Raw genomic sequence first — 27,136 nt, forward strand, 5'->3', positions numbered from 1 at the left:
TGATCTGCTCAGGTCCCTTCCGACCCTAGAAGGTATGAATGTGCCGTGGTCCCAGGTGCACATGTAAACACAGCACCCAGGAGCAGCAAGGGGCCCAGTCCTTGTTGTGGCAGCGCAGCCCCAGCCCCTTCCCTGAGGTGCACATGCCAAGCAAAATGGCATGCATGCCAGGGTTGTCTACTAGTACTAGTATCATTTCCCATCAATAATCTGTCACAATGTAACTTATTAGTATGCTCCTTCTGCAACACACACATAGCAAAATGACTGTAGCTTTAACCTTATTTCATTCAATTGTATTTCTATAATACTTAACTCACTTGAATTGCCACAGGAGTTCACAGATGTAACAGTTGCATCATAAAAGGTGATACAAAGTCCCAAATTGAAGCATCACCTCTCATTCTAAAGTGATTAAAAGTTATGCCTGTCTGTATCATAGCTGATGATTTTATAGCCAACTGACTTTGGCACTTTTTATCCTTATACCACATGTATTCATAGGAGAACTATCCTGCCTTCCAAAAGCCATTTAATGCAAAAGTTACTAAAACTGAACATGTCATTTCTTTATACTCACCTACACAGTTATCACAAAGGCTGCAATGTGAGGCACGAGGTGGGCGGAAAATCTTGCAAGTGAAACAGTATTTTAGTTTCACTGTCTGTCCATTGATGATTACTTCTTTTGTTCTGGGAGGTGGACGGTATCCTCCTGAACTGGAACCATTTGCAAGATCTAAGCACAGAAATAATACAGCATTTTAATTTGCTTTTAGCAGACATGGTGCAGCACTTTTCCATCATTTTGAATCCAGTTTCTTTATGTTTATATTTTTATGTATTTATAACACCTTTCACCTCTGTCCGATGAAGTACCTTGGCATGCATTTCATGAACAGCCAAATGATTCAACACAAAACAGTCATTAAAAATTAGCCACCTCATGCCTTGTACCACAAAAAGCAAAATCCCACACTCTTGAGCCAATCCAAGATACACACACACCCAGGCACATGTTTTAGAATACCTGAATAACAGATGAGATTACTGAAACAGGGTAAATTAAAATTTCAAATCACAGACTCCATTCAGCTGGCCCTTTGGCCTTTGACAAAAGCTTGTGCTTCAAAAGCTTTCTGTAATGTACACATCAAATTCATAAAGAACTCAACTGGGCTTCTACCCTTTCCTCCCCTGCAATCCTTTAATTTAAAAATGACTCCCTAGCTGCCACTCTAAAAGTGTTTTTAGAAATACTTTTTATTTTAAAATAAATTATTTAATGAAACAAACAAAACAAAAACAAACATACAAAAAAAATGAAGAAATACAGCATGTAGGTCAAGTGAGATACGCACTACCCATCACCATTATGTCATTTAGAGCACTTGCCACGGCAAAAGCAAATAAAATAACTCTTTGTTCCAAGACCCTTGGTATGCCATGATACAATGGAGTACATTCAACATAGCATTTCATTCATCCTGCTTTTTGTGAGTTTAAAAATCAAACCCTTAGTGTTATATGAATGCATCTCTTGTGGGTTAAGAAATTGATTACTGTAAAAGTCTCTGCCTTCCTTATCTGGTAAAGTGATAACAGATTATTTTAGGACATTAGCATTTTTACTTCCAGCAGCTAAAGAACTGGCTAGATTAATAATTAAAGTTCAGTTTTGTACTTTAAATGCTTCTGAAGTAAAGCTGTACTCTGAAAACAATTCCCTGGCACTCAGCTTATCTGCTCCTGTTATATATTCAGAATCAAATCTGGTTACTTTAGTGACAAAAAGCTTTTATCACCGTCAACCAAGCAGAACCAAAAAAACTACAGGAAAATTAAATAGATTATTTTCTGATTTCTACATCATGAGCAGAATTAAGTTCCAGTCTCATACAGCCATGTATGCAACCAGGCTCTCTTCAATTTATACTACTCCTTACATCTTGGATGAGCATGATCAGCTAAAAAACCATGGTATTAACAATAACAACAAAAAGACTATGACTTGTTTACAGCTTAGTTAAAAATGTCACCAACTTGCTATACACTTACTGAGCAGTGTTATGAGTATTTATATCGACCCTACCAAACTAAGGTTTAGAAGCCACTTCTCAAGATTGCAAAAACTACAGTTACTATAATACTTGCATCTTCAGCTAAAAAGACAGGTTTACAAATAAAGTAAACAAATACAGTTATGGCTATTTTCAGACTAATTTATTTTCCAATAGAACTAATAATGTTGTCTTGCTTTAACACCTATGACATTCTCATTTTGTTTTATTCTTAAGGAACAGTATTTAAAACTGTAACATATTCTGACATTGTGTGGGCTTTTCTCCCCTCCTGACTGGCAACTAACATGACTCATTGAAGCTGAGTTCACCAGTGGAAGGCAGTGTAAATGGTCTTTAAATCAGTAACACTTTTTTAGAAGATTTGACAGCACAGAACAGGTTAATTTCTCAATTATGAATGTAGAAAAATGTGCAAGTTCAAGAGTTTTGTCAGAAGACAAAATTCAAGACGTGTGAGACATTCAATTACTTGGGCTGATAAGGGGAATATCTTATTTGTTCACATATAATTATTGCTATTGCTGAGTCAATAACAACGAAACATTACCACAAAGTAGCATAAGCAGTGATTTACTTGAGACCAAATAAGTTTATTTACAGAAGAAAAGATGACATTGAGGCATACTTTTGGTTGTAAGAGGTATTATAGTGTTTATTTTAATTACTAATATTGAGAGAGTTCAATATATTTTATTGTACTATACTTCTGAGTGACATTACTAGCAATACGCTTGCACAATAGTTTATTGATAGAGAAGCAAAGTTGTCCTTGGTGGAACTCCATTTAAGCTGATGTACCTGTGAACAGAGACAGTCCTGGCTTTCAGTGTCGAGATAGGCTGATAAATCAGACTGGTAGAGAATGTATTAGTCCTAATTTGGCTTTAATACAATTTAAACACTTGCTAGACTGTAAGCACAAGAACAGTCTTATTCTTCAGTGGAACTATTAACTTGCTTAAAATAAAGCACAGAAGTATTAAAGCCCCAAGTGAGTAACACACTTAATGGACACTTCTGGAACATCTCAATCATTTACTCAACTTACAAATTTTGGTGGATCTCATTCCCAAATATGACACTAAAAAAAATTAAGACTTCCCTTTTTCAAAAACTGAATACTGTGTAACAGAATAATCATTGCAGAAACTGTAGGTTATTACTGTGAACTATCTGAATAATATTTTTAAATATGACATTTAAAAAAAACAATATTTCCCCTCCTGTGATTAGTTGTTATTGTTATTATTGAAGAGCTCTGTTATTTTTAAATATGTCCTGACAGTGTGCAGCTGAGGCAGCTGCTGTCTGGGAGAACTTGGGTGCTGATAATACACTTCCCTTGGGGGAAGAAGTGTGCCTATGTTCAAGCTCTTAAAAGAAATAAACCTTTACGGTCACTTTACACAACTAAGCCCATCTGAAATCAGCTGTATTTTCTACTGTAGGTAAGTGTTTTTGGTGCTATAATAAATCACATTTTATGGAATAGGCAGGCTTCTTCCCTGATGCCCTCTGGGATTTTGTACTAGTTTTCTTGGAACATTTTAACTATAGTGCAAAGTGGTGCTCAGGCAGTTTTATTATCCTGTTTGGAAAAGTTCTTCTAGGACTTAACACACTTGCACTGTTACAGGAAAGCAGATGCAGTTTTCTAATGAGGACAGAGTAGCCCAGCTGCTTCCACAAAATGCCAACACCTTGCATATTAGTTTTACATACACCGTGTAGATTCTTCCAAGTAATTTAAACATGTTTTAAAATCAGTCAAAGCTGCAATGTAGGCAGAACCCCAATGGCTGGAACATTTTTATTTTTATGTAGTCAGCTGACTGAAAACTACTTTCAGGGGATTTCACGAGGCCTATTCATAAGAGCAGTCCTTGTCTTACCCACTCAGTGACTCCAGGCATTTTGATTTTCTTTGTCAGCTTCTTTAAATTAGCCAAGGCTCTATTGAACAATGCTCTTAGGTCCTGTCTGCACAGTGGCTTTTAACGAGGGACTTTCTGTATAACATGGTGGTTAAAAAAAGAACTGCTGAACACCCACTGCGTTAAGCAGATAAGTACAATTCTAAGAGAACTGTGCCTGACAAGAGCACAGGTCATCATGCAAACCATATCAGGCATGAGGCCTTCCATAAGCAGATCAGCTCCTCATTATTCAGCATTTATAGCTTTGAATATTAGCAGCTATTTAAGTATATTACTATCTCTCACCATCTCTAGATACGTAAAACATAAGCACCAAGCACATAATACCTAGAAATACCTGGTTTGTGCTAGTGCTGTTTTACTATATCCTGCTTTGGCTTAGGATTGTAGATTCAATACAGGCATGGAATTTCCTTGCCCTTCTCCCTGCAAATAGCCTTAAATGCTCATAAAAAGAAAAGTTTTGCTGGGGGAAAATGTGTAAAAGCCTGATCCCATTAAAAGACCATGTTGCAGCAGTTTTGCCACCAATTTCAAAAGGGACTAAGATAACAAAATATAGTACAATGAAGATATAATGAAAAAGCAATTAAATTTGTTGCTTTATTTTTTTCTATTGCAGTAAAAGTCTTGTGCAATCAGAATTCTTCATGAACGACCTTTTGCTTCTGTAAGAGCATTAAACTAAATAATACGTAATGCTGAACCTACGACACTACAGAAGGTCATCTCTTTGCGCAATCATTTAAGTCATGCCGCATGTTTAATTATAAACACCAGCCTAAGAGAAGAAAAACACAGTATCCAGATAGCCAGGAAGCTATACCAGAGATGCACTACTTTGTTTACAGTCAATAATCTCAGAGGCCAACACAGCATCCTACTTTAACAAAACACTGAGGATGTGATTTAAACGCTAAGCTAGTGCCGTTTACTGCATTCCACTCTTAACTCTTAATCTGGTGTCTATCAAGGGTTACTGCTCTAGAAGATTATACTAATAATGCTAAGAACAGGGGTGCTCAACCCCAGCCTGCAGGCCAGATCCAGCCCATGGGACTCCTCATAGGTCTGCAAATCTGGCAGCAGGAGATTGGTGGCTCTGATTCCCCCACTGTCAAACTGCTGGGTCCTACATGCAGTGGGGAGCCCTGGGTCCTGCATGCTGGTTCAGGTGCACAGTTTCTGTGCACAGGGCTAGTCAGGGATAGTGCCAGTCCCCAGGCCCTGATCCCAGTGTGGGGGGCTGGAAGAAGGTGGCACCTGGCCCAAGACACAACCCTGGCTTGCTGGGGCAGGAGGAGGTGGAGCCAAGTCCCTAGAGACCAATCCCTGCAGAATGGTGTAGCATGGGACCAATTTTGGCATGCAGGGGTGGGAGGAGAAGCACTGGGCCCCTGGTATCCAATCTTAACGTGCTAGGGCAGGAGGGGGTGGTGCCAGGCTGTCAGGACTGAATCCTGGCATACAGGGGTAGAAAGAGATGGCACCTGCCTCAGAGCCTGATCTTGGGACTCATGGCTCAATGCAACCCATGGACTGGCCCTGCCCCACTCATCTGGCTCACAGGGCCAAAAGGTTCAGCACCATTGGCTTAAAACATCTTTAATTTATTAGAAAATGTTAAGAATCATAGAACTAAAATGACAAAGCCATAAGGGAAATACAGAGTGCTGAAGCAAGGGATTAACATAAGAGGGATGGGAGTAGGAAGGGGAACACAACCAGGTTACATAATTACAGTGTTAGTCAGCTAAGCCCAAAGCATGTTAAACCCAATGGGTGCCTCTACACGAGTGTGGAGGCTGCTCGGATGTGCTGTAACTACAGCGTGTCGGAGCAGACTTGATTAATCATGTTTTAATTAATCAATTAATTGAGTCTGCTGGAGTGTGGTAATTACCATGCTCTAGCAGCCTCCTGTGTCCTATGTATCAGCACCTCTGCTCCCCAAACCTCCGGAGCACGTGTAAAAGTGCCCCAAGTGTCTAGTTGTGCAGACCACTTAAGATTGGCTTAATCTTGAAACATTTCAAAAGCACATTGGGAAAACTGAGTGCTACTTTCAGCTGGTCCTCCATGAACCAAATCAATGTTATGTGGGGGCCCCTAGGACCAGGGACTAAAACTGGCCCCTGGTTCCAGGGGTTGGGGGAGAGAACCCCCCCATCTCCCCAAGTTCCCCTGCTCTCACCAAATCCTCCAGGACCCCACTAACCCCCCTGCAAGCCCTGCTTACCACCCCAATCCCCCACACCCCCAGCAAATTGTGCTAGCCCCCCAATATCCCCCACAGAACCCACTTGCCCATCCCTTCACAGACCCTGATAACCCCTGATCCCCCCTGCAGACCCAGCTTGCCCTCAGATACCCTGAATCCCCCTGCTAGCCCCCAATCCTAACTTATCTTAGATCAGGTGGCCATTTTTAACTTGATCTAACCTCCCCAAATGTCTGTATGTACTTTTAATAAGAACTAGAAAATGAGGACAGGAACAATTGGCAGAGATGGACTGCAGCTGTGGCATAACATTTTGAGTTCTTTGAGGCTTTTTGAAATGCTGTAGGAAGCAACTACTCTGAACAGACATGGGGAAGCATAGAGAAGAACTTGGGAGGAGGTGTGCAGATTGAAAGACAGACAAAGGGAATCTGTGTGAAGATATCAGCAATCTAAAGAATATCCTTTTCATTCCCTTCACTGTAGACAGCCACCTTACATTTGGAAGCAAAACAGAGTAACCAGACTAAATAAGCCCAGTTTTGTCAGCTTCTCCTCATAAGTCACGTGCCTCTGCCCCTTAACCATTTTCATTGCCCTCTGCTGGACTCTCTCCAATTTGTCCACATACTTTCTGTAGTAGGGACCCCAAAACTAGTCATGGTACTCCAGATATGGCCTCACCAGTGCTTAGGAGGGGAATAATCACTTTCTTTGACCTGTTGGCAATGCTCCTACTAATGCAGCCCAGTATGCCGTTAGCCTTCTTCACAACAGGGCACACTTGGCTCATATTCAGCTTACTGTTCCCCAGGTCCTTTTCTGCAGAGGTACTGCACAGCATGGTGCATGGAACTGTTGGTGCTTGGGATTGTTCTGTCCTAACTGCAGGACTTTGCACTTGGTCCTTAATGAACTTCATGAATTTCTTTTGGTCCAAATCCTCCAATTTGTCTATGTCACTCTGAATCCTAACCCTGCCCTCCAGTGTATCTACTACTCCCCGTAGCTTGGTGTCATCTGTAAATTTGCTGAGGGTACACTCGATACAATCTTCCAGGTCCTTGATGAAGACATCGAACAGAACTGGACCCAGAACTGACCCCTGGGGTACTCCACTTGATTCAGGCTGCCAACTACACATCGAGCCACTGACTAATACTTTCTGAGCCCAATGATTTACCTAGTTTTCTATTCACCTTATGGTCCATTCATCGAAGCCATACTTCCCTAGCCTGCCTGTGAGAACGTTGTGTGAGACGGTATCAAAAGCCTTGCTAAAGTATACCAAATCCACTGGTCTCCCAGCATCCACAGAGCTAGTCATCTCATCACAGAAGGCAATCAGGTTGGTCAGGCATGAGTTATCCTTGGTAAATCCATGCTGACTGTTCTTAATCACCGTCTTTCCCTTCAAGTATTTAGAAATGGATTCCTTGAGGACCTACTATATGATCTTTCAAGGGACTGAAGTGAGGCTGACTGGTCTGTAGTCCCATAGATCCTCCTCCTCCTTTTTCTTAAATATGGGCAGTATATTTGCCCTTTTCCAATCATCCATGACCTCTCCCAATCGCCATGAGTTTTCAAAGATGATGGCTAGTGGCTCTGCAGTCGCATTGGCTAACTCCCTCAGCACCCTTGGGTACATCCTGTCTGGCCCTGTGGGCTTGTACACATCCAACTTAGTCCTTAACCTCCTAATCTGTTCTTTTACCACTGGTGGCTGCTCACCTTCTCCCAAACTGTGCTGCCAGGTGCAGTAGTCTGGGAGCTGACTTTGCCAGCAAAGACTGAGGTGAATAATGAATTGAGTACTTTAGCCTTTTCTGCATCCTCTGTCACTAGGTTGCCTCCCGCGTTCAGGAAAGGACCCGCACTTTCCCTGATCCTCTTCTTATTACTGACATACTTGTAGAAACCATTCTTGTTACCTTTCATGTCCCTTGCTAGCTGCAACACCAATTGTGCTTTGGCCTTCCCGACTTCACACCTGCATGCCCAAGCAATACTCTTATACTCCTCCCTAGTTGTTTGTCCAAGTTTCCACTTCTTGTAAGTTTCCATTTCGTCATTTAGCTTACTGAAGAGTTCCCTGCTAAGTCAGGCTGGTTTTCTGTCATACTTGCTAGTCTTCCTGCACCATCAAGATGGCTTGTTCCTGAACTTTCAGTAAGGTTTCTTTAAAGTACAGCTCTCCTGGATTCTTCTCACCCTCAGACTGGCTTCCCAGGGGATCCTGCCCATTAGTTCCCTGAGCAAGTCAAAGTCTGTTTTTTCTGAAGTCCAGGGGCCTTACTCTACTGTTCTCCTTCCTTCCCTCAGGATCCTGAACTCAAATGTGATTAGGGAAAAAAATATTTTCAGTAACTCTGGCCCCCTCCAGGCTTTGCAGCAGGGTCCTGAAAGTTGGTAGAGGATGGCCTTTGTGCCAAGGGTGCATCTTTTACTTTTTGTAAAAAGTGCCCAAATTTGGGAGGGGGAGAGGAAACAGTTTGCCCATCATGTAAGTGATGTGTTAGTATCACTGGACTAGCTCCATCTGCACCAAGCCTGCTCCAGCTTATGGGTGACCAAGTTATTGATGTGACATGCTCCCTGAAGTGGCAGAGCATGCTGCATTACAGAGGCTGTGGGATATTAGACTGCTGTAGTGTTGACCTCCAAAACTGAGAGTAGGGAGACTGTTTTTGGCATCTCAGTGCCCTTCCTGATGATGCCTAGAAAGAGAAAAGGAAGCATCTGCTTAACTACTGTGAATAAAGAGCACTGCATGTGCCAGAGCACAGATTAAAATTAGAGGGGTAGAAGGGAAAGAAAAAGTGCCCAGCCTGGCAGAAGCAGCAGGAATCACATGATGGGACATACGTATAGCTGGTAAGAGTTTGCATCCTGGAGCTGCAAAGGCATACCTGATGGGGTTTGTGCCCTAGGGTGCTGGAATGGAGGCAAGGGGCTCAAGGTTCTGGCTACACAGAGCAGAGTAAGAGTTGGACACACTGCTGTGAGGGGAGGTCTTGCCATCAACAGCCAAGTTAACCCTCCCTGGCCCTGTTCCCATAACGTTACACTATTGCTGCCATTTACCTTGCTGGCTCAAGAAAGTTAGGGGGTGGAGGGAAAGGATGGCAAGTGATTGTCAGGGATCTGGGATTTCTGTTCACCATGGAAACACGTGGTAAAATCTGGATTTTCTCATTTTAAGGAGAAAAACCGAAATTTTCTTTTTTAAAGGAGAAAAATGCAGGAAATGATGAAGGGTGATCAGCAGGGGGCACCGTGTGTGTGTGTGGTGGGGGAACTGAAGCCCCCATAGTGAGGGAGGGAGGAAATTGGGCGAGGCAGGGCTGGGGCTGCTGCCGACTCGTCTGGGAGATGTGGAGGGGTGGGGCTGGCTCCCCACCACTGCACGCACTCCCGGGAGGGGAATGGTGGGGCATGTGCCACCAAGATTTGTGCACAGGGCAGGGACAGGCTCCTCACCCTGCTGCCCTCTCCCTGGGGCCATTGCAGCCTAGTGGGAGAGACCTGGTGCAGCAGGGTAGAGCAGGACCAGGCAGAGAAGCTCATTGCCTCCCCTGAGGGGTCCACACCACCATGGTGAAATGCCCCCTGCCTGCCTCACAGCAGCAGGGTGGTAGCATGGAGTTATGCCTCTCACTGCTGCTGCTGGGTAGGCAGGGGGTGCCTCACTATAGCAGTGTGGAACTCCCAGGGGTGGCAATGGGCTTCCCTACCCGGTCCAGCTCTGTCCTGCCACGCTAGGTCCTCCCCAGTAGGCTACAGAGGCCTTGGAAGGACCACAGCAGGGCAGGGAGCCTAGAGCCTGCATCTACCCCCTTTGACGGCCTCTGCTCCAGTTGTGTCACCCATGGGGGAGGGGGAGCTGAGCTCCACACTCTGCTCCCTACTCAAGCCACAGCAGCCACTACCCCACGTGGGTGGCAGCTGGGGCTTGGGCACTGCTGTGGGATGCAGACCCAAGTCCCTGGCCTCATAGCTCTGGCAGCAAGGGTCCCCCTCTGGCAGGGCTGGGAGGGGCAGGGGGCTGTGGGTCAATAATGAGGGGCAATGGCATAGGGAGGGCACCAGCATATTAGGGCTGCTCAGCACCACAAAGCAGTGGGGAAGGACAGTTGCAGCTGGTCCTACATTCTGGTGATGGAAGGGAGCAGGGGGAGCTCTCATTTTCCATGATAAAAAACCCAAAATCAAACACCAAAATTTATAGGCATTTAGAATTTATTATAGTGATCGACCAGATCTGTTGGGTAAAACCAATATTGTTTATTAGACTAACTAAAAGCCAGTATGGCTGTCTTGCATGCATACCAGCCTCTGGCTTCTTTACTATTTATTTCATTCAGGAAGAGCAAAGACCAACTGCAGACACTTCCTCAGCCTGATGAAGGTTACTTGTACCCAAAAGCTTGCAAAGAAGAATTTTTCCAACTCCTTGAGTTGGTCTAATAAAAGATATCAGATTTACCCAAAGAATCCTGTCTGCTTATGTCCTTAGACCAACACGGCTACAATCTACATCCTTTATAGTGATTGAGGCACTAGTAGGCTTCCAAACTGCTTTAAAACTGTAAACATATCAATAAAATATTGTGTTCAACTTATACTTTATATATAGTGTTCAACTGATACCTATCTAGATATACAGGAGACCCTCACCATTCACGGGGGGAAGGGGCGGGGGAGGGCACAGCTTTGCTGGTGGTGGTGGGAGCCCAGCGGCAGCAAGCGTGGAGCTCCTGAGGAGCTCCTTTAAGTGCATTTAAGATGTGGGTTTGGCATTTGCGAATATTTGAAACCGCGAATGCCAAACCCGTGAATAGTGAGGGTTTCCTTTAGAGACAGATCAAGGTATCAATTAAAATATTGTGTTCAACTGATACCTACATATATAGATATCTATATCTGTATAGTGGTGTTTCAGTTTAATTACAAAAAACCATGGATTTGGGGATTTAAAATCAGAGCATTTATGGAGGGGGGTGTTAAATTTTTAATCAGAGAATTTGCCATTTTTAAACAGAGAAAACCAGAATACCTAGCAATTGTTAAAACCATTCAGGTTTCAAAGTTAAGCATTCACGAACCAGGAAATGCCAAACCTATAGTGAGGCTGTGCAACTTCATTTGACCCATTCTGCATATACTTTATGGTGCAAAGCTTTATTATACAGATTATTTTATTTTCCATTGGATACAAACAGACAACAGGGAAAATGCCTAGCTAAACACCTATAGTTGGACAACAGTTATAAGGCACTGAAAAAAACTGTCTCATAAGAGTATGTGGTGGGCATCCATAATGGACCTTGCAATATGCAAATGAAAATTAGGCCACTTCCTACCTCAATTACTAGAAATTAGTAGGAGGGGTAAGCAGCTCCTTGCATTAACATTCAAAAGCTGTTCATGTTGTTGCTCTGGTAAGGTTGAAGGCAATCACATTACAAGACATTCTCTGAACTTTACGGCTATGTGAAAACCAAGGGTAAAACTTGAGATTCCATATGCAAAGACTGGGTTCCAAAATTAAGGAGCTCATTTGTTTTAATTAAATTAGAAGTCCTTACAAAAAAACTGGAATTTTGAATGTAATAGTTCACAGAATGACTGCACAACAATCTATATAGACCAATATACCTGTTCATGCATCTTGCCAAACAGCCAGATGATAGTGATGAAAAATATCTGTCACAGCAAGAGAACTGGCTAGTAGGAGCTATCTATACCCCAGTGAATCACTTGCAATCTGTTTCAGATTAGCAACAGTATCATCTTTATGTACAGCTATTAAAAAGGTAGGGTTTGGAGTCTTTTTAGTTAAAAAGTAGCTATTTATTACATGGATTTTTACTTACAATAAATTCTTCAACCTGCACGGTTACTAGTACATGGTTACCTAGTAAACTCCAGCAGCACCGTTAACAAGATTTTTATTTCATTTTTTGCCTAAATGGTTTGGGAGATTCAGAACCAAATGTGAGAGATGGAAAATGGTCTTTGTTAGGGGCATGAACTACATAATCAGTGTGGAATTATTCTCTTGTGTGGGATTACTTTGCCCTATCTCATTTTACACTTTCCTGCAGCCTCTTCCAAATAGAGGTAGGAAACCCCCCTTGCTACTGGGAAAGGGTTTGTTTCTAGAACGTATGGAGTTTTCAAACATTGTCCAAAGACTCGTTTCTAGAACCTTCTGGAGTTGAAATATCAATGAGTACCATATTTGGCATATTCTTTAAGAACCAGCTCTTCCCTACCTCTTAATGAAAGACCACTTGTTTATTGTACCATATGTAACCGTGATTCGCTTCTTGGCTTTGTAGTATATTTCCTACCTGAATCAGTAAAGAAAAAATCTCCTTCCTTCACCGGAGATCTCTTACTTCTGAGCCAGTAGTTCTCAATTTTTTTCATGAAATGTTTACAGGTTACAACAGACAAGAAAGCAGTTCTGGACAACTACCACCCCTTCTATTTAGCCCCAAAGAGGAAGGGGGCAGGGAAGAGAAAGGGGGTGGAACTAGGAACTATCATGTGGACGTATCTGCAACTTTTTTCCTCCAGCTCAGTTTGAAATCCCAGGTTTAGCCAAGAAAATAGATTATTTGTCCGATTCTACCAGTACCCTAACTGTATCCTCTGAATGTAAAGAAGCTGCCCCATAAACATTCTATAATTTTGTTAGGATTACCCATTTTTCTTCCCTTCCCAGGTGGCTGCTGTTCATTTGATCAAAGACCAAGGAAAGACAACTTCTGTAATTTCTACATCTTGCCTGAAACAGCACTTATTCATATTCAGAACACTCTTAAAGAGGAATATGCTGTGCCTGGCAAGGTAAGAATTCTGCAGCTAATTCAAAGTCAAAATGCTATCAATTTCCAAATTAGTCAATACATGCAACAGCTGTTGGGACTCAAGTTCTTACCTACTATCACTTCTTTGTGTTTCTTAGCTTTACACTAGGCTTAGGTTCCTTAAACTTTTGCAAAGATCCTAAATAGCTATCAAACGCTGGATATCATTCTATCTAAAATGCCTGATTAGTACATTAAGTCATTTGGCATTCATCTAAAAGGCGTGTTTCAAATCTTAAGAACAAGTCCAAATGGTGTATGCATGTTAGAATGTTCTCAATTCATTTCTCAGGCAACACAGCTTGAGAAACTGAGAAGAACTCCAATTAAGGCATACACGATCAACATCCGCAGAGACTGTCTCTTACCAAAACACAGTATGCATGTAGAAACCGTGAGCTAGCGCTTTTAGAACTTCCCAGAAATCAATAATTTGTAGTTGATATATCTGCTCCAATCAAACTGATTTACACACACACAGTTTCCAAAAATGGCTTACAACTTAAAATAAATAAATAAATAAAATTAACGAATACTGTATAAAGTAGCCATTCAAACCTTTTCCTATTAGCAGGAGCAAAAGTTAGTCAAGCTCATCTAAATTTTACTTATCCCAAGAAAATGATTTTCCTAGAATAGTTTTTAACTTGCTTCTAATTCGCAAGTACAAATATAGAGCTAAGGGAGGAAGGGAGATTAACAAAACCTGAATACACAAATATTCCATCTTTCCAGATGTGGTACAGTACAAGTAGCAGGGGACACTGTTGTATTAATGTGCTTTAACCTTTACCTGAAGAGACCTCCTCCTGATCTCACAGACCAGTGTATCCATTCAAAGCCTCTCTTCTGAAAAGGTCAACAAGTGGGCCAATTATCAAATGAGGTAACGTAAATTCTCTCTCTTCTCTCGGGAACTGAATCAAGGCTGAATTTATTTCACAAGAACTTTCACATAATTGTCAGATAGCAATTTTTGTTGAAAAAATAAACATTTATTCATATAAATATAAAAACCTAAAAAAATAACTGAAATATTCACCCTATCCAACTCCTATTGCTATCTTAGGGAACTTAAACACATGCAGCAAGGCTGCTCCAACATGCTGTAATTACAGAGCATCAGAGCAGACTTGATCAAGTCTGCTGGAGTGTGGTAGTTAGTGTGCTCCAGATGACTCTAGTGTCTCATGTATTAGCGTCCCCACACTGAAAAACGGTGGCTGGGGTGCTTTAACTAAAGCTCATTTAGTTAAAGCACCCCCACCACCATTTTTCAGCATGGGGACGCTAATGCACAAGACGCTTTGGGTGCTTTAATTAGGGCAGCTCTTGGAGCTGCTCTAATTAAAGTGCCTCTCCCCCTACCCCTCCAGGAACACATGTATAAAATGTTTAAAAGGCCTTGACATTCTTAACATCTCTTACTCAGCAATACAAATGTATTGCTCTCTTTCAAAAGTGAGTAATTTGTAACAAGTCCAATTACACTTTTGGGAAGTGTTTGAACCTAATATTTGTCATGGGAGCAGGATATAGGAAGAGGGTTAGCAACTGAGATGATGCTTGGTTTAACAGCTGAGGGAGAGGAAATAAGTAAGCCTGAGAATGACAGTAAGAGTTAACCAGTTGGGAGAAGGACAGATTTGAACAGCCAACAACAAATGCCAGAAAATAAAACAAATATTCCTCCAATTGCAATGGCCATATTTTCTTAATACAATACTCACCTTTCCCCCAAAATTCAGCCCCTCCAAAAATTGAGGTGCTTGAATGAAGTGGGGAAGCTAATTTTCTGCCTGTCCTTTAAGCACCGGGTTTTGACTCATGCTGCACAATGTAGCAGTTATTCTCTTACTATTTAGGCAGCAGAGGGAATCAATGGACTTAACAGTTCATTGCTCTTCACTGCACAAACATCTCTCCTTCTTAATATCCTCATGTTCCACTAACCAAGCTAGCCTTTCTTAGGGCAATTTTGGTGACTGCTAGCTGTTCCTATTCTCTGTCCTCCTGTTTCACAGCCATAGAAACTCTATAGCTTTAGCTTTCTTCAAAATCACAGATCCACCCATCTTCAACAGGAATTAGGGTTTCAACTTTTCAGTTATGCAGGGGGTTGGAGGAGTGATAAGGGGGAGGTAGGAGTGCCCGTATTTTTTAAAATCATCAGCTATGCCGAATTAGCTTGGACTTTAACAACTACTATATCTTCACTCTGGGATTCACAGACACAAACATTCCATAATTGGAACTAAGGACTCCTATAGACGTGCAGGAACCCTGCTGATGCTCTAGAAATCCAGCACATCAGAGCAGACTTGATTGATTGATTCTGCCAGAGCACAGAAACTGACATACTCTGGCAGCCTTCCGTGTCGTGTGTAGATCAGTGTCCACGTGCTGAAAAATGGTGCTCTGAAATAAAATATTTGATGACCTTTAGTTCAAAGTGCCCTATCACCATGCCACCATGTTTTCAGTGCAGAGACACTGATACACATGATGTGTGGGTGCTTTTAATTAGCACAGCTCACTAATTAAAGCACCCAGCACCACATGCCAGAGCATGTGTAATAATGCCCTTAGATATAATTCTCTTGCTGAATTAACCACAGTAAAATCTAATTTCTGTCATAGTTGCATGGACTCTACATGAATAAAAGCATAATAAAAAATTGTCATCGCTGAAATAGTACAGTCTTCTTGGGACTACGTCTTAGTGTATATTTGTACAGTGTTTCACATAAATCATCCTGTTCCTATCTAGAGACTTAAATACTATCACAATATAAAAATATCATAATTAGACAAGACCTGTCACTAAAGATATGCTACTTAAGAAACTGAAGGATTTTAAGAACTTGTACATTGACATTGAGTTACTTTTCCTACTATAAACACTTTTAAAAGTACAAGATTCTTTTCCTGTGCACCCGAGCCTTCTACCATATTTACAGAGTAGATAAGTGATACATTACAGCACCAACTAATAGTCTGGGCCCAATACTACTGTTGGCATTTTCTGATGGCAGAATTAATCAATCTCCTTTGAGAATGGGTCAGTACTACTTCTGTTACTCAGTGTCACTATTCTAGTGTGGTTACTGTTCTGAGATGGAAGTTACTACTCGAATGAGCTGAGCACACCACATTCAGACAACGCATGCATGCACGCACACCTTCCCCCACAGCTGGAAGGAAAGTGAAGAGATCAACAGACCTTCCATGTTACCTATTTGCCTTTCCAGGTCTGCTGCTTCATCTGGTGTTGCCCGTGGGAGGACGCCCGGATCACTGAAACTAGTACGCAGTAGGGTGCCCATCACGAAAAAGAAAAGAATTCCACCTATTGCAGGAATAGCAGGTGTAATCTTCTCTGACAAGTATGGACAACTGAAAGAAAAGGGGAAAAGGCAAAACAACACGTTAAGGCCCCTAATATCAAATAGTGAGGAACATGCTAAAATAAACTCAGTGTCACTTGCAATTAAAGGAGACTATCAAAACTATACATTATTTTGAGCCTAGACTGCTTGCAGCAGAATGCTATGCTCATGTTTACTAAAGCAGTAAGTTGGCTTTAAAAAGCCATCCCTTACCACCATCACCTAGTATGTGTTTACTACACAGCATGCAGTTGATATTTTGCTCATCAGAGAGCAATAGGCTTTATAATGATTATGAGATTACTGCTTAGATTCTATGGGGTTGGTATTGGGTATTATAATAAAGCTTGTTTACAGTCTGAGACAGGACAGGCCTGAAAATAAACCTGCACATAAAATAATAATGAAAAAGTGAAAAAAACTTAAATGAATTCTACAAAATGAATTACAGCAGAGGAAATGCATGAAGATGTATGTAAATGGCATGTGTTCCTTCTTGTCAGCATTCCCTCAATTTGAGGATGATCTCTACTATGACTCATCTATGGGTCTTGAGGTGACTTAAGAGTCCAATCCTTGAGCTGCAGACCCACCCACAGAAGATTCAGATCTTTCCGCAGAGGAGAGTATGCCATAGATTAGGATTTCTTTCCTTTTCCTTCCTCCATTCCTCTCATCGTTGCTTCAACGGCAACATGCTTACCTCGAAACATGCTGTTGCTTGGTTGGGATTGCAGCATCATTGGAGTTGGTCAACAGCCAGCTCCTCCAAGCTCTTGATGTCAGCATCCATTTTCTTGGGGTACACATTCAATGTGTCCTTGTAGTATTTCCTCTGGCCACCGCAAAGCCTCAGGCCATTACTAAAAAACGGGGAGTAGAGCACTTGTGTTGGGAGTTGAGCATCTGCACACAATGCCTGGTCCAGCGAAATTGGTGCTCAAAGATCACTGATTCAATGCTGGTAACCAATGCTTCAGCAAGGAAGCTGGCATTTGTGCAGTGATCTTCCCACTTGATGTGGAGTATTTTCCAGAGGCATCATTGGTGATACCTCTCCAAGCTTTTGAGAAGATGATGGTGGGCCACCCACATCTGTAGAGGGGAGTGGGGATGATGACTGCATTGCAGACCTGGATCTTCCTTGGTGTTTTTCCAGAGATCACAATTAATAAAGACATACTGAAGGAATTTCCCAAAGGAGGTACTTGTGCATCAGATCCTGAGCTGAATCCCCACCTCAATGTTCACTCTGAGAGAGGTGGCTACTGAGGTAAGAGAAGTGCTTGACTACCTCCAGGGTCTTCATCTCTATGTTAATTTGGGGCAGGTGGAGTCACATTCATGGCTTGGAGCAAGCTGAAAAAGAACTCAAGTCTTCTCAATATTGAAAGGCCCGAAGTTTGGTAGGCTTCTCTGAAAAGATCCAATGTGATCTCGAGTTTTTCCTCTGTGCACAGGAATAGCACAGTTGTCAGGTTCAAGGTCAAGGATGATTTTTGACTGAAAACATCCCAGATTGAAGAGTTCTCCATCTGTTTGGCATTCTATGTCAATACCAGTAGGAAGGTAGCCCTTAATGAGAACCAAAACTACTATAAAAAAAATGGAGAACAGAGTTGGGCAATGACACATACTTGCTTGACCTCTGCTTGGATGACAAACAGATCCGTCTCCAATCTGCTACATAGGACAGTCACAGTCATGTAGTCATGAAGAAACCTCATAACCTTTTAGGTACTTTTCAAGATATTCAAATTTGGCTAGTGCTTTTCACAAGGCTTTGCAATTGATGGAATCAAAGGCCTTTGTGAGGTTGATGAAGGCCATATATTCCTAACACTTTTCTTGGACCTGGTTGGCAACAAAGTTTATATCAGTTGTCTCACAGGAAGGTCTGAAACCACACTGAAGTTCTGGCAGGACTTCCTCAGCAAGAGGTAAAAGACAGTTCATGAGGGTGTGGGAAAGGATTTTCCCTTTTGTGGAAAGGATGGTGATACCTTGATAGTTCTGACACGTAGACTTATCTCCTTTATTAAAGCTAGTCATGATGTTGGCATTACTCAGGTCCCCTGGAATCTCTTAATCGTTCCAATTTCATAGAATAAATTCACAGAATCTCAGTACCAGTTTCTCACCAGCAGCCTTATAAATTTCACCAGGTAGGCCATCTGGTCCAGTAGCCTTGTTGCTCTTGGTTTCCTTGATGGCATGCCAGATTTCTCCTAGGGTTAAGACAGGTTAGTGAGGGATCCCCTTTCTGCATGTTGCGGGATGGACTCAATATTGGTGCCTGGAAAAAACTATGCGTGTCATGTTTGTCAGCATAAAGCTGGATCTCCTTAGCTTCACCACCACTGCATTGCCCATGTTGTATCTCACTGGTTCCCTGGAGACAATGGCATCTAATGTGAGGTCCTAAGCTACAGCTTGCTTACCTTGTGCCTAAATCTGGCACTGATTGGGACACACAACCCTTCCCACCACTACAGGGTCCTGGTCTGTGAAGATGAGTATTCCTTTTAACCTCCTACAGACATGTCAATGTTAAGACAATAGCAAGTTGCATCCCAAGTTTTGGAGTTTTCAATCCTTTCCATATAAAATTTGTTTGTTTATTTTAAAAATAAGAGCACAAGGAAGAAGGAACTCACAGAAATGAATAACCAAGGTAGTCCAGGGCAAGGATGAGACCCCTACTAGAGAGCAGAAGAAAGGCTTTACTGCTACCAGATTTACTATGCAATTACTAGGCTGCAAGACAATAAAGTTCACCTAGGGATTTTTTTTTATTCCACTTGCAATACACGTCAGCATGAAAGGAAGTGCTAGAATCTAAACATGGCATGCTCGTGGCTGTATAAGGGAAGAGAGCAGCCATTATCAGCCGTACTTAGGCATTAAGCAGTATAACACTGTTAAATGTCGATAGTATGTTAAATGCTGCTGGGTTGTCAAGTATTAACTTGGCATATGCACTAACGGAAATGAACCAACCCCTCTCTATCATAGAACAGGGAGGGTCAAAAAACCCAGCCCTCTTGACATGAGCCCTAAATGAATATTGTGAACATTTCACGTATTTCATTTAAAGAATGTTTCTAACCATCACTGTGACACACAGATTTCCAGATATGAACACAGTATGCTGAAACAATAAAACATTCTTTAATTCCCTTTAACTTGCACAATGAATTGAATACCCCTATCCTAAACTAACATTTAAAGAGTTTAAAGAGTATTTAAAGAGTTAAGGGATAGCCAAGAAGGGGGAAAATGAATCTTGTGGCTTAGTTGAAAGAACAGTCCGAAAACATTCAAACACTGGCGAATGTTATTCCAATCGGCCCTTTTAAATATCAGTCACTAATGCCCAGATACAAAAAGACAGTTAGGTAACTAATTGCCATTAAAATGAAGAGGGGTTTGGCACCAAAACATTTTCCTGGTTCTGGGCCATATTCCCTTAATATCAAAGAAACCAGACAGAAACAACCAACCAGAGTCTTTTATACAACTCAAACCATTATACTGGTCAATTATATCCTGCACAGGGTGAATTATTAAAATCCAAATTATTATATTAGACAAACAATAAAGCTAATGTGTTCTATGAAGCATTATGGACCAAATTGTAAGGAATATGCATTATAATGAATACTAAATATAGCATAATTCATTTTGATGCATACTTAAAGCTATACTCAAAGAAACTGTAACAAACTACAGGTCTATGGAGAAAATAAGGGCTGTAGATGCAGCTCAAGTTACCTTTCACATCTCTACCATGAAATCAGAAGAGAGAAACATTTAGGGCAGATGTCAAAGTAGCTCAGCAGATAACATCTGGATACCCACTTTATCTAAAATCATTCTAGAAATGATTGTCCAAGAACAGATGCTAACAGCCATCGTAAATAATTCACTGCATCATATGCAGTAAGTTTATGTGCTAACATTACATGAAATTGCAAGGAAAGAAAAATCCAACTCCCCATATTGAAAGCCCAAAAAAGTCCTGTGCTACAGGGCAAGTGACAAATCTATCCCTAACAAAGTATAAAAACTCTTGATAAATATTTAGCTGAATCACAATCTCAAATTCTGAAGAAAGATGGAATGATTAATTTGAAGATGTTCTTGCTCTTTATAGATGCAAAGTTAAGCTACCACAACCATCAGTGCATCTACTTCAAGCTTAAGGTTACCAATTCTGATTTGGAAGGAACAAAGTTAGTTAATGTTCATAAAAAATGGGAAGATGCCAAGCACTACATAAGTGCTAATTAGCAATAATGACACTTGGACTCAACTGCCCCAATTCTCCATGAATTTAAAAATCATTTCCATCTGACAATCTGTTATTTAATATATAATTTAAGCCTAGGAGGAATCATTACATCTTTGTCTGATCTATACAAAGTGTAGGGCAAAGATTTCACCAAGTTACTCCTACATAGGACCCGATAGCATGTTTCTTACAACGTACATGTAATTCTTTAAATTCTTCTTCTTTAAGGAGGCAATCCTTCCTCAAATTACAGTAATTTAAAAAAAAAAAATGCCCCCTTGTTTCTGCCTTGTGTTTGCTTTTTGTATTTGATAGCATTCTGTGGAGTCCATTTCATTCAGAGGTACTTCCTGTCTCATGGACCTTTATGAAGATAGCAGTACATCAGACACTGCTCTGAGGGAAGAGCTCATGTATGCATCCTGCCACAGGCTTTGTAAGAGGATGTTTTCTATTAACAGGAACAGAAAAGCTGACACAAGAAAAAGCAGGCCAGCATGTGCAGAGCAAATCTATATAACCGTGGTATGATTATTCTCAGCCCATGTAGGTCTCTGCTTTGAAAAGGTGGTGAGCAGAAAAGAAAGCTCATCTTTAAAGAACTTTTTTAAAAACCTCATGCTACATATTAATTTCAAGAAAGTTCTTGATATGAAATTTATATATTTGAAATGAATTAAAAACCACCTCAAATGTGATGGTGTCTGAAGTGTACTGTAACTGCTGCAAGAATTTAAAATATGTAGCTTTATATCATTACTTTTAGAGATGGTCACATGTTACAAAAAAATCTCCACTTATATTTGTTCAATTTTTTAATTAGTTTGTTTCAGTTGCGCTTACATCCCCTTGTGCATCAACTCTTCTCAGACAATATGAAAAGTATGTTTCCTTACAAGTGTAATTCAGTGAGCTCTACTGTTCAGACAGAGTTTTGAAGCTAATATTGGTGAGTATTTCTTGAAAGCATATTTTGAACTTTTAGAAGCAAGTAATCTCACCAGAATGCTGGGAGCTGCTCTTCCTACAGAAGCAAATGTCACTGCAGCATAGGAACCCCATATAAGGGACAAACCTCTGTCCTACAGAACCACTGCCAACTAACAGTAAAAACCTTTTAAGATTGTCAGTCTCTGACAGCTCTTTGGTAACTCTGTGAAGTGAGCAGGTGGCATCAGCCTACTTCCTAGACACAGCACAAAACAAGACAACTGTTAGTAATTGGCACCTTTGGTGGCAGCAATACAAAAAGATTGAACAGGCCAGGCCAGAAAAAACTGACTAGGAAGTATAGTTTCATAGGAGATCCCAGCCTACATTCTCATAGATGAACTGATTTTTATTACAGCTGGCACCAACCTTAAATCTACATTTCTGCAAACATAATCCAGAGAAGCCGGGCTGAATTTCAATGTAAAAACTAGGTTTTCCAAAAACCTTGTCTTTTTTTTTCTCCCCTTGGTTGTTGAGTTCATTTTTTGAGGCTGTGTTTGAAGGTTAGCGTAAGCGTAGGAGGAAAATGAAATCTGCTGGAGGACTAGTCTGTCACTGCTGGATAAAAATAAAACACTAGTGCTGAACACAGATAATTATCAAGGACTGCCCCATGAACTAAGCATGCCTAAGGAATACTAAAGCAAGTCTCCTTAACCCCTCATAACCATTTAAATGGTGTAATTACATTTAGATAGGGCAATAAAGTTTGTAGAAAAGAAGGCACATACAAAAAACGCAAAGAGGACATAGAAAGAAACCTACAACCTTTGAGCTCTTCAGCAAACCAGGGTTCAGCAACGTTTTTAGGCACAGTGGCAAAAACACCCTTATAAGATGTTGGTATGCCAGGGGTGGATGGCGGGGGAGCCACAAGGGGTCCAATTCTTGTCGTGGCAGTGCAATCCCAGCCCCTTCCCTACCCCCAAGACAGGCATGCAAAGCAAAATGCCTTTATGTGCCATGCTCTGGCACCCATGCTGGGAGTTGCCTACCCCTGTACAAAAAAGATTAAGGCTTTTCTAAACAGAGTTCACTTATTCTCTGGTAGGGAGATACAGGAAATGACAAATCCAGTGTTGACTGTTAAAGGGTTGCCTCTGGAGATATAAAGAAACTGGCAATAGCAAACAAGTACAGCAACTAACTACAAACAAAACAAAGAAAAAGTTTTCTATCTCTGAGCAACTGGAAATAAAAATCCTAAATCTTTCACCTAACCTCCATCTGTAATTTGAACAAAAACCCATAATGCAAGAGAGCCTGGATTTATGCAAGATGTACAACACTCTAAACCACAAATATAGCCATCTATAGAATCTTAAATTCAAGCTCATGTACATGCATTGTGTTACCTAAAGCAAACACTTGTGCAAGCAGCTTTTCACTGTTTTCTCTGATAAATGGGCAAAACGGTATAAAAGACAACAGCATAATAAATGAGAGGAACCAAATAATGTAACAGAACCATTCATAATTTCTCTTATCTACATCACTAAGTATTACTTTGTCTCCAGTTCCCAAGATACTGTTTGTTTAGCATACATATGCTGCTTTACCAATAGCTGTTCACATAAAGTACGGTCTACTGGTAAAAACAAAAAAGAGAAAGTTGACTGACATTAGGACTTCTGTGTTCTGTTCCCAGCTGTTATGGCTCACTGTCTGCACAGGGTGTGCTACTTAATGCAGGGATTCTAAAACTCTGGAGCTCCTTATTTCCCTTTCCCTACATACCTGGTACATCTGACTCCCAATTTTGTGAGGTGACCAAGAAAATAATCAAAAGCTCAATTGTGACCATGCCTAGTTTAAAGATGAGAACTAGACACGCAGAAATAGATGTAACCCCCCCCCCCCAAAAAAAAAAACCAACACAGGCTAAGATGTTTGATTAGATGAACAGGGATTATTTCATTAGAGAGGTAGATTTGTGAGTTATCAGCATAACAAAACTACCAAAAACTATGTTTGTAAAAGGAAGGAGCCAAAGACAGAAGGTGAAGGATGCCCACAAGAAAAGGAAGATGGTAGGATATCAACCTAACAAACATGACACCAAAGGAGCAGAGATAAGTAACTTCACTGTTAAAAAAAAATACAAAACACACAAACATTCAGTTTAACATTAATGGTAAGAAAATTCTTGGTAACTGTATCATCCTAATGGATATAGCAATACTTAGAAAAGCATGATTTAATTAAGGGAAGCAGCATGGATTCAGGCTATGGAGGTCAGGCTTCATTCTGTTTCTGGATTTTTTTCAAAATATTACTGCTACCATATCAGAAATTCAACTGATATAATACACTTCGAATTACATGAAAATTTTCCATGTCATAGATAAATGGTTAAAGTGAAGAGACAAGCCACAATATAGAAAAAAACAGGGTCCTGAACAAAGTATTTTCATTGCAAGAAGGAAAGCGTAGAGGCGTACTAAGGAATCAACCTCTAGAAGAGTGCACATGTACATCTTAGATTACCAAGCATGACCTACATCAGTGGTACTCAAACTTTTTCAACTTCAAGTAGCCTCCATATTTTTTTATTTTTGGTCTTTCAGCACCCTATTTCAAAATTGAACTTATTACACTGCATAAAAATAATATATATTTATTTACAATGAACTGGTCCATTATATCACCTGTAGACAGGCACAGAAACTAACTCTCGCCTGGCAGCCTGTGAACGCAGAGGGCAACTGCAATCTCTTTCTTGGGGGTCCCATGGGGTCCTTGAGAGATGGGGAGATGGTACACCCGAGCTCGAGGCAGCTTTACCAAGGCTGAATTGAAGAGCTAGGCAAGAAAGGAAGTGGGGACCTTGTCGCAGCCTCAGCCAATGCCTGATGCTCCATGGGTGCCAGGCAGGCTCCTCTTCTTCTCATGGCAAATGCCACTTGATCTTTGCCTGCCAGGCAGCCCAGCTGGCACTTGAGGGGACAGCTTGCCTAGTATGCTGGGAGAAGATAAGAGCTAGAAAAGTTTTGGGGGGTTTTTGTCCTTTAACATTGGAAATGTTAAAGAGACATGCAGGAAGATAGGTGCTCGTAATGGGTTTTAAGTATCTAACTACCATAGAAAATCCAAGCCTCAGCTTTTAATACTATTTTCCATTTCCTCCACTTTCAGTAAGCTCAGAATAGCCTCCAATTAAGTCTAAAAATGTACTCTGTGTGTGTGTGCGTGTGTTAGTTATATGCATGGCTACAGCAACGTAAAAAAAATAAAAAATTCTTACCTTATAATATATATTTAGTTCTGAATAATAGCTGTATAAACTTTTGAATTCTTTTAGGTACATTCTCTCATATAGTCACTTCATAAAAATGAAAATGTAAATGTTACTACTTATGGCTTCATTTTCAATAGTGATGGAAAGGCTATTTCTTCAAGCATTAACCTCTTATATTAAATATAAGTTTAGATTTAAAATCAAATTTTAGTTTGAATAGATAATACAGTTTTTTTCCAGTATAAGTTTTATAGCTGCCTCCAAGGTAGGCTTCATATTTATTCATAAGTATGCTTTGTTTGTTTGGAGGGGAAGCGAAGAGAAATTAAATTTATCGTGGCACTTTTGGAAGTTCTAATGTGTTTTAACACTTGCTTACCTTGGGTTTTTACAGATTAAATGAATTTCATTATCTTCTTCCACTCAGTTGGGGCCTAGTTATTAGTGATGCTATTAGTGTAAAACAGAATATTTAGCAAGGTCAATAAGATTACTGTTAACTCTTAGGTGGGAAATAAGTTTGCTTGCTAGATATCCCAAAACAAGCATGACAGGCCACAAAAACAAAGAGTGTAGTTTACATTTGAAATAAATCCAAACATATTATGGTTACAGAAATACACAATGAAGGTACCCAAACACAACAGTGGCAACCCTGAAGAAAAAACATGAAAAAATGTATTTCTACATATCAATTTAATATCATCCAAGTTTATAAACACTACCATGCACTACTGTATGATTGTGAAGTTACTGGATGGTGTCATCATAGATAGCAAATAAGGCTGTTTAGGTTAGAGTTACTATATGTCTGCATTTTCCCAGACATGCCCTCTTTTTGGGTCTTTCCATATCCATCCAGGTGATTTTTTAAAATATCAGCAAATGTCCAGGATTTTGCTCTGCTCAGCATCGAAGTGTTTTTCCTGGCACTTCCCAGCTTGCCCTAGCAAGGAGCTGCTTGGTGCTAGGACAGGGGCGTGCAATTATTTTGGGCAGAGGGCCGCTTACTGAGTTTCAGGAAGCCATTGCGGGCCGCATGACAGGCAGCCCAGGGCAAATTAACATTAATTTTCTAAATTTTTTAGGGGCCCCACGGGCCCCCAGGCTGCATTTTGCCCACCTCTGGGCTAGGGGGAGAACAACTGGAGGCAGAGGGCATCATATGTGTCTGCACATTCATGAGGCTGGCATGCAGCCAGGCAGGGAGGTAGGAGCATTCCCTGCAGCTGGATGCAGTACGACTATCAGGGGTAGGAGGAAAAGGAAAGTTGTCAAGCCACAGGGGCTGCAGCAGGGTGGTGGAGGTGCCTACCCCTCCTGGAGGGGCAATGGGGTGAGGGGGACCTTTCATGGGCAGCAGGGAGCTGCGTGCCTATACTTGCAGGGGTGGGGCAGCCAGCACACACTGCAGGGCCAGAAGGGGAGCAGGGGGATGCAGGTCAGGAGTGAGCAAGGCTGGGGGGGTAGGGCGCTCTCAGGAGTGAGGGGTACTGGCAGGGCTGGGGGGGGCAGAGGACTGTGGGTCAGGAGCAGGCAGTGTCAGGGGGCTGTGGGTCAGGAGTGACAGGTGTCCTCCTTTTTTGAAACTGGAAATATGGTAACCCTAGTTTAGGTACTTCAACAACTTTAAAGTGAATACTATAAATTAATATACTTGAATTCAAGTTCAGTCTTAACTCTGAATTTTCTGAGTTTATGCTGCTTTTGGGAAAATATTCAAACCTAACACCAGTTTACTTCAGTGTTTATCTGGAAACAGATAAACACATCATAGTCCCATTCTGTACAAAAACATCCCCACATTCTCAGTGCTTGATTATTATACAAAAGATCACAGATGATAGGGAAGCGGAGCCTTGGACCACACAGTAAAGGGTAGCAGTATTATTCTTTAAAATCTATTATTTCATGTAAGTAGAGGTCTTAAATTAAGCAGAGAATATCATTAGCTATCAATTAGCATTCTGAGTGGCAAGGTGCAAATCTAGTGAAATAGCTTAAGGCCTAGCTTCCAAAAATCCATATACAAACTTGGCAGGGACTGACTTTTTAATGTTGATATCAACATAGAGCCATACAAAGCAGAAAAGACTACA

At 41.1% G+C, this 27,136-nt stretch overlaps 1 protein-coding gene across 5 annotated transcripts in view; it reads right to left on the reverse strand.

Annotated features, from left to right (window-relative positions):
* Positions 1-27,136, reverse strand: part of ZDHHC14 (zinc finger DHHC-type containing 14) — a 223,464-nt gene that overhangs the window by 66,703 nt on the left and 129,625 nt on the right. For 3 of the 5 annotated variants that reach the window (XM_019527181.1, XM_019527179.1, XM_019527177.1), the window contains exons 2-3: positions 16,347-16,519; positions 581-739 (exon numbers count right to left, since the gene is read on the reverse strand). In XM_019527181.1, coding sequence (XP_019382726.1) covers positions 581-739; positions 16,347-16,519 — 332 coding nt within the window. The remainder of the gene's footprint in view (positions 1-580; positions 740-16,346; positions 16,520-27,136) is intronic. The other 2 variants (XM_019527180.1, XM_019527178.1) reach the window with 1 other exon arrangement.

The sequence above is a fragment of the Gavialis gangeticus genome, unplaced genomic scaffold (genome assembly GCF_001723915.1).
Source record: "Gavialis gangeticus isolate Ggan-Ray unplaced genomic scaffold, GavGan_comp1, whole genome shotgun sequence".
NCBI lineage: Eukaryota > Metazoa > Chordata > Crocodylia > Gavialidae > Gavialis > Gavialis gangeticus.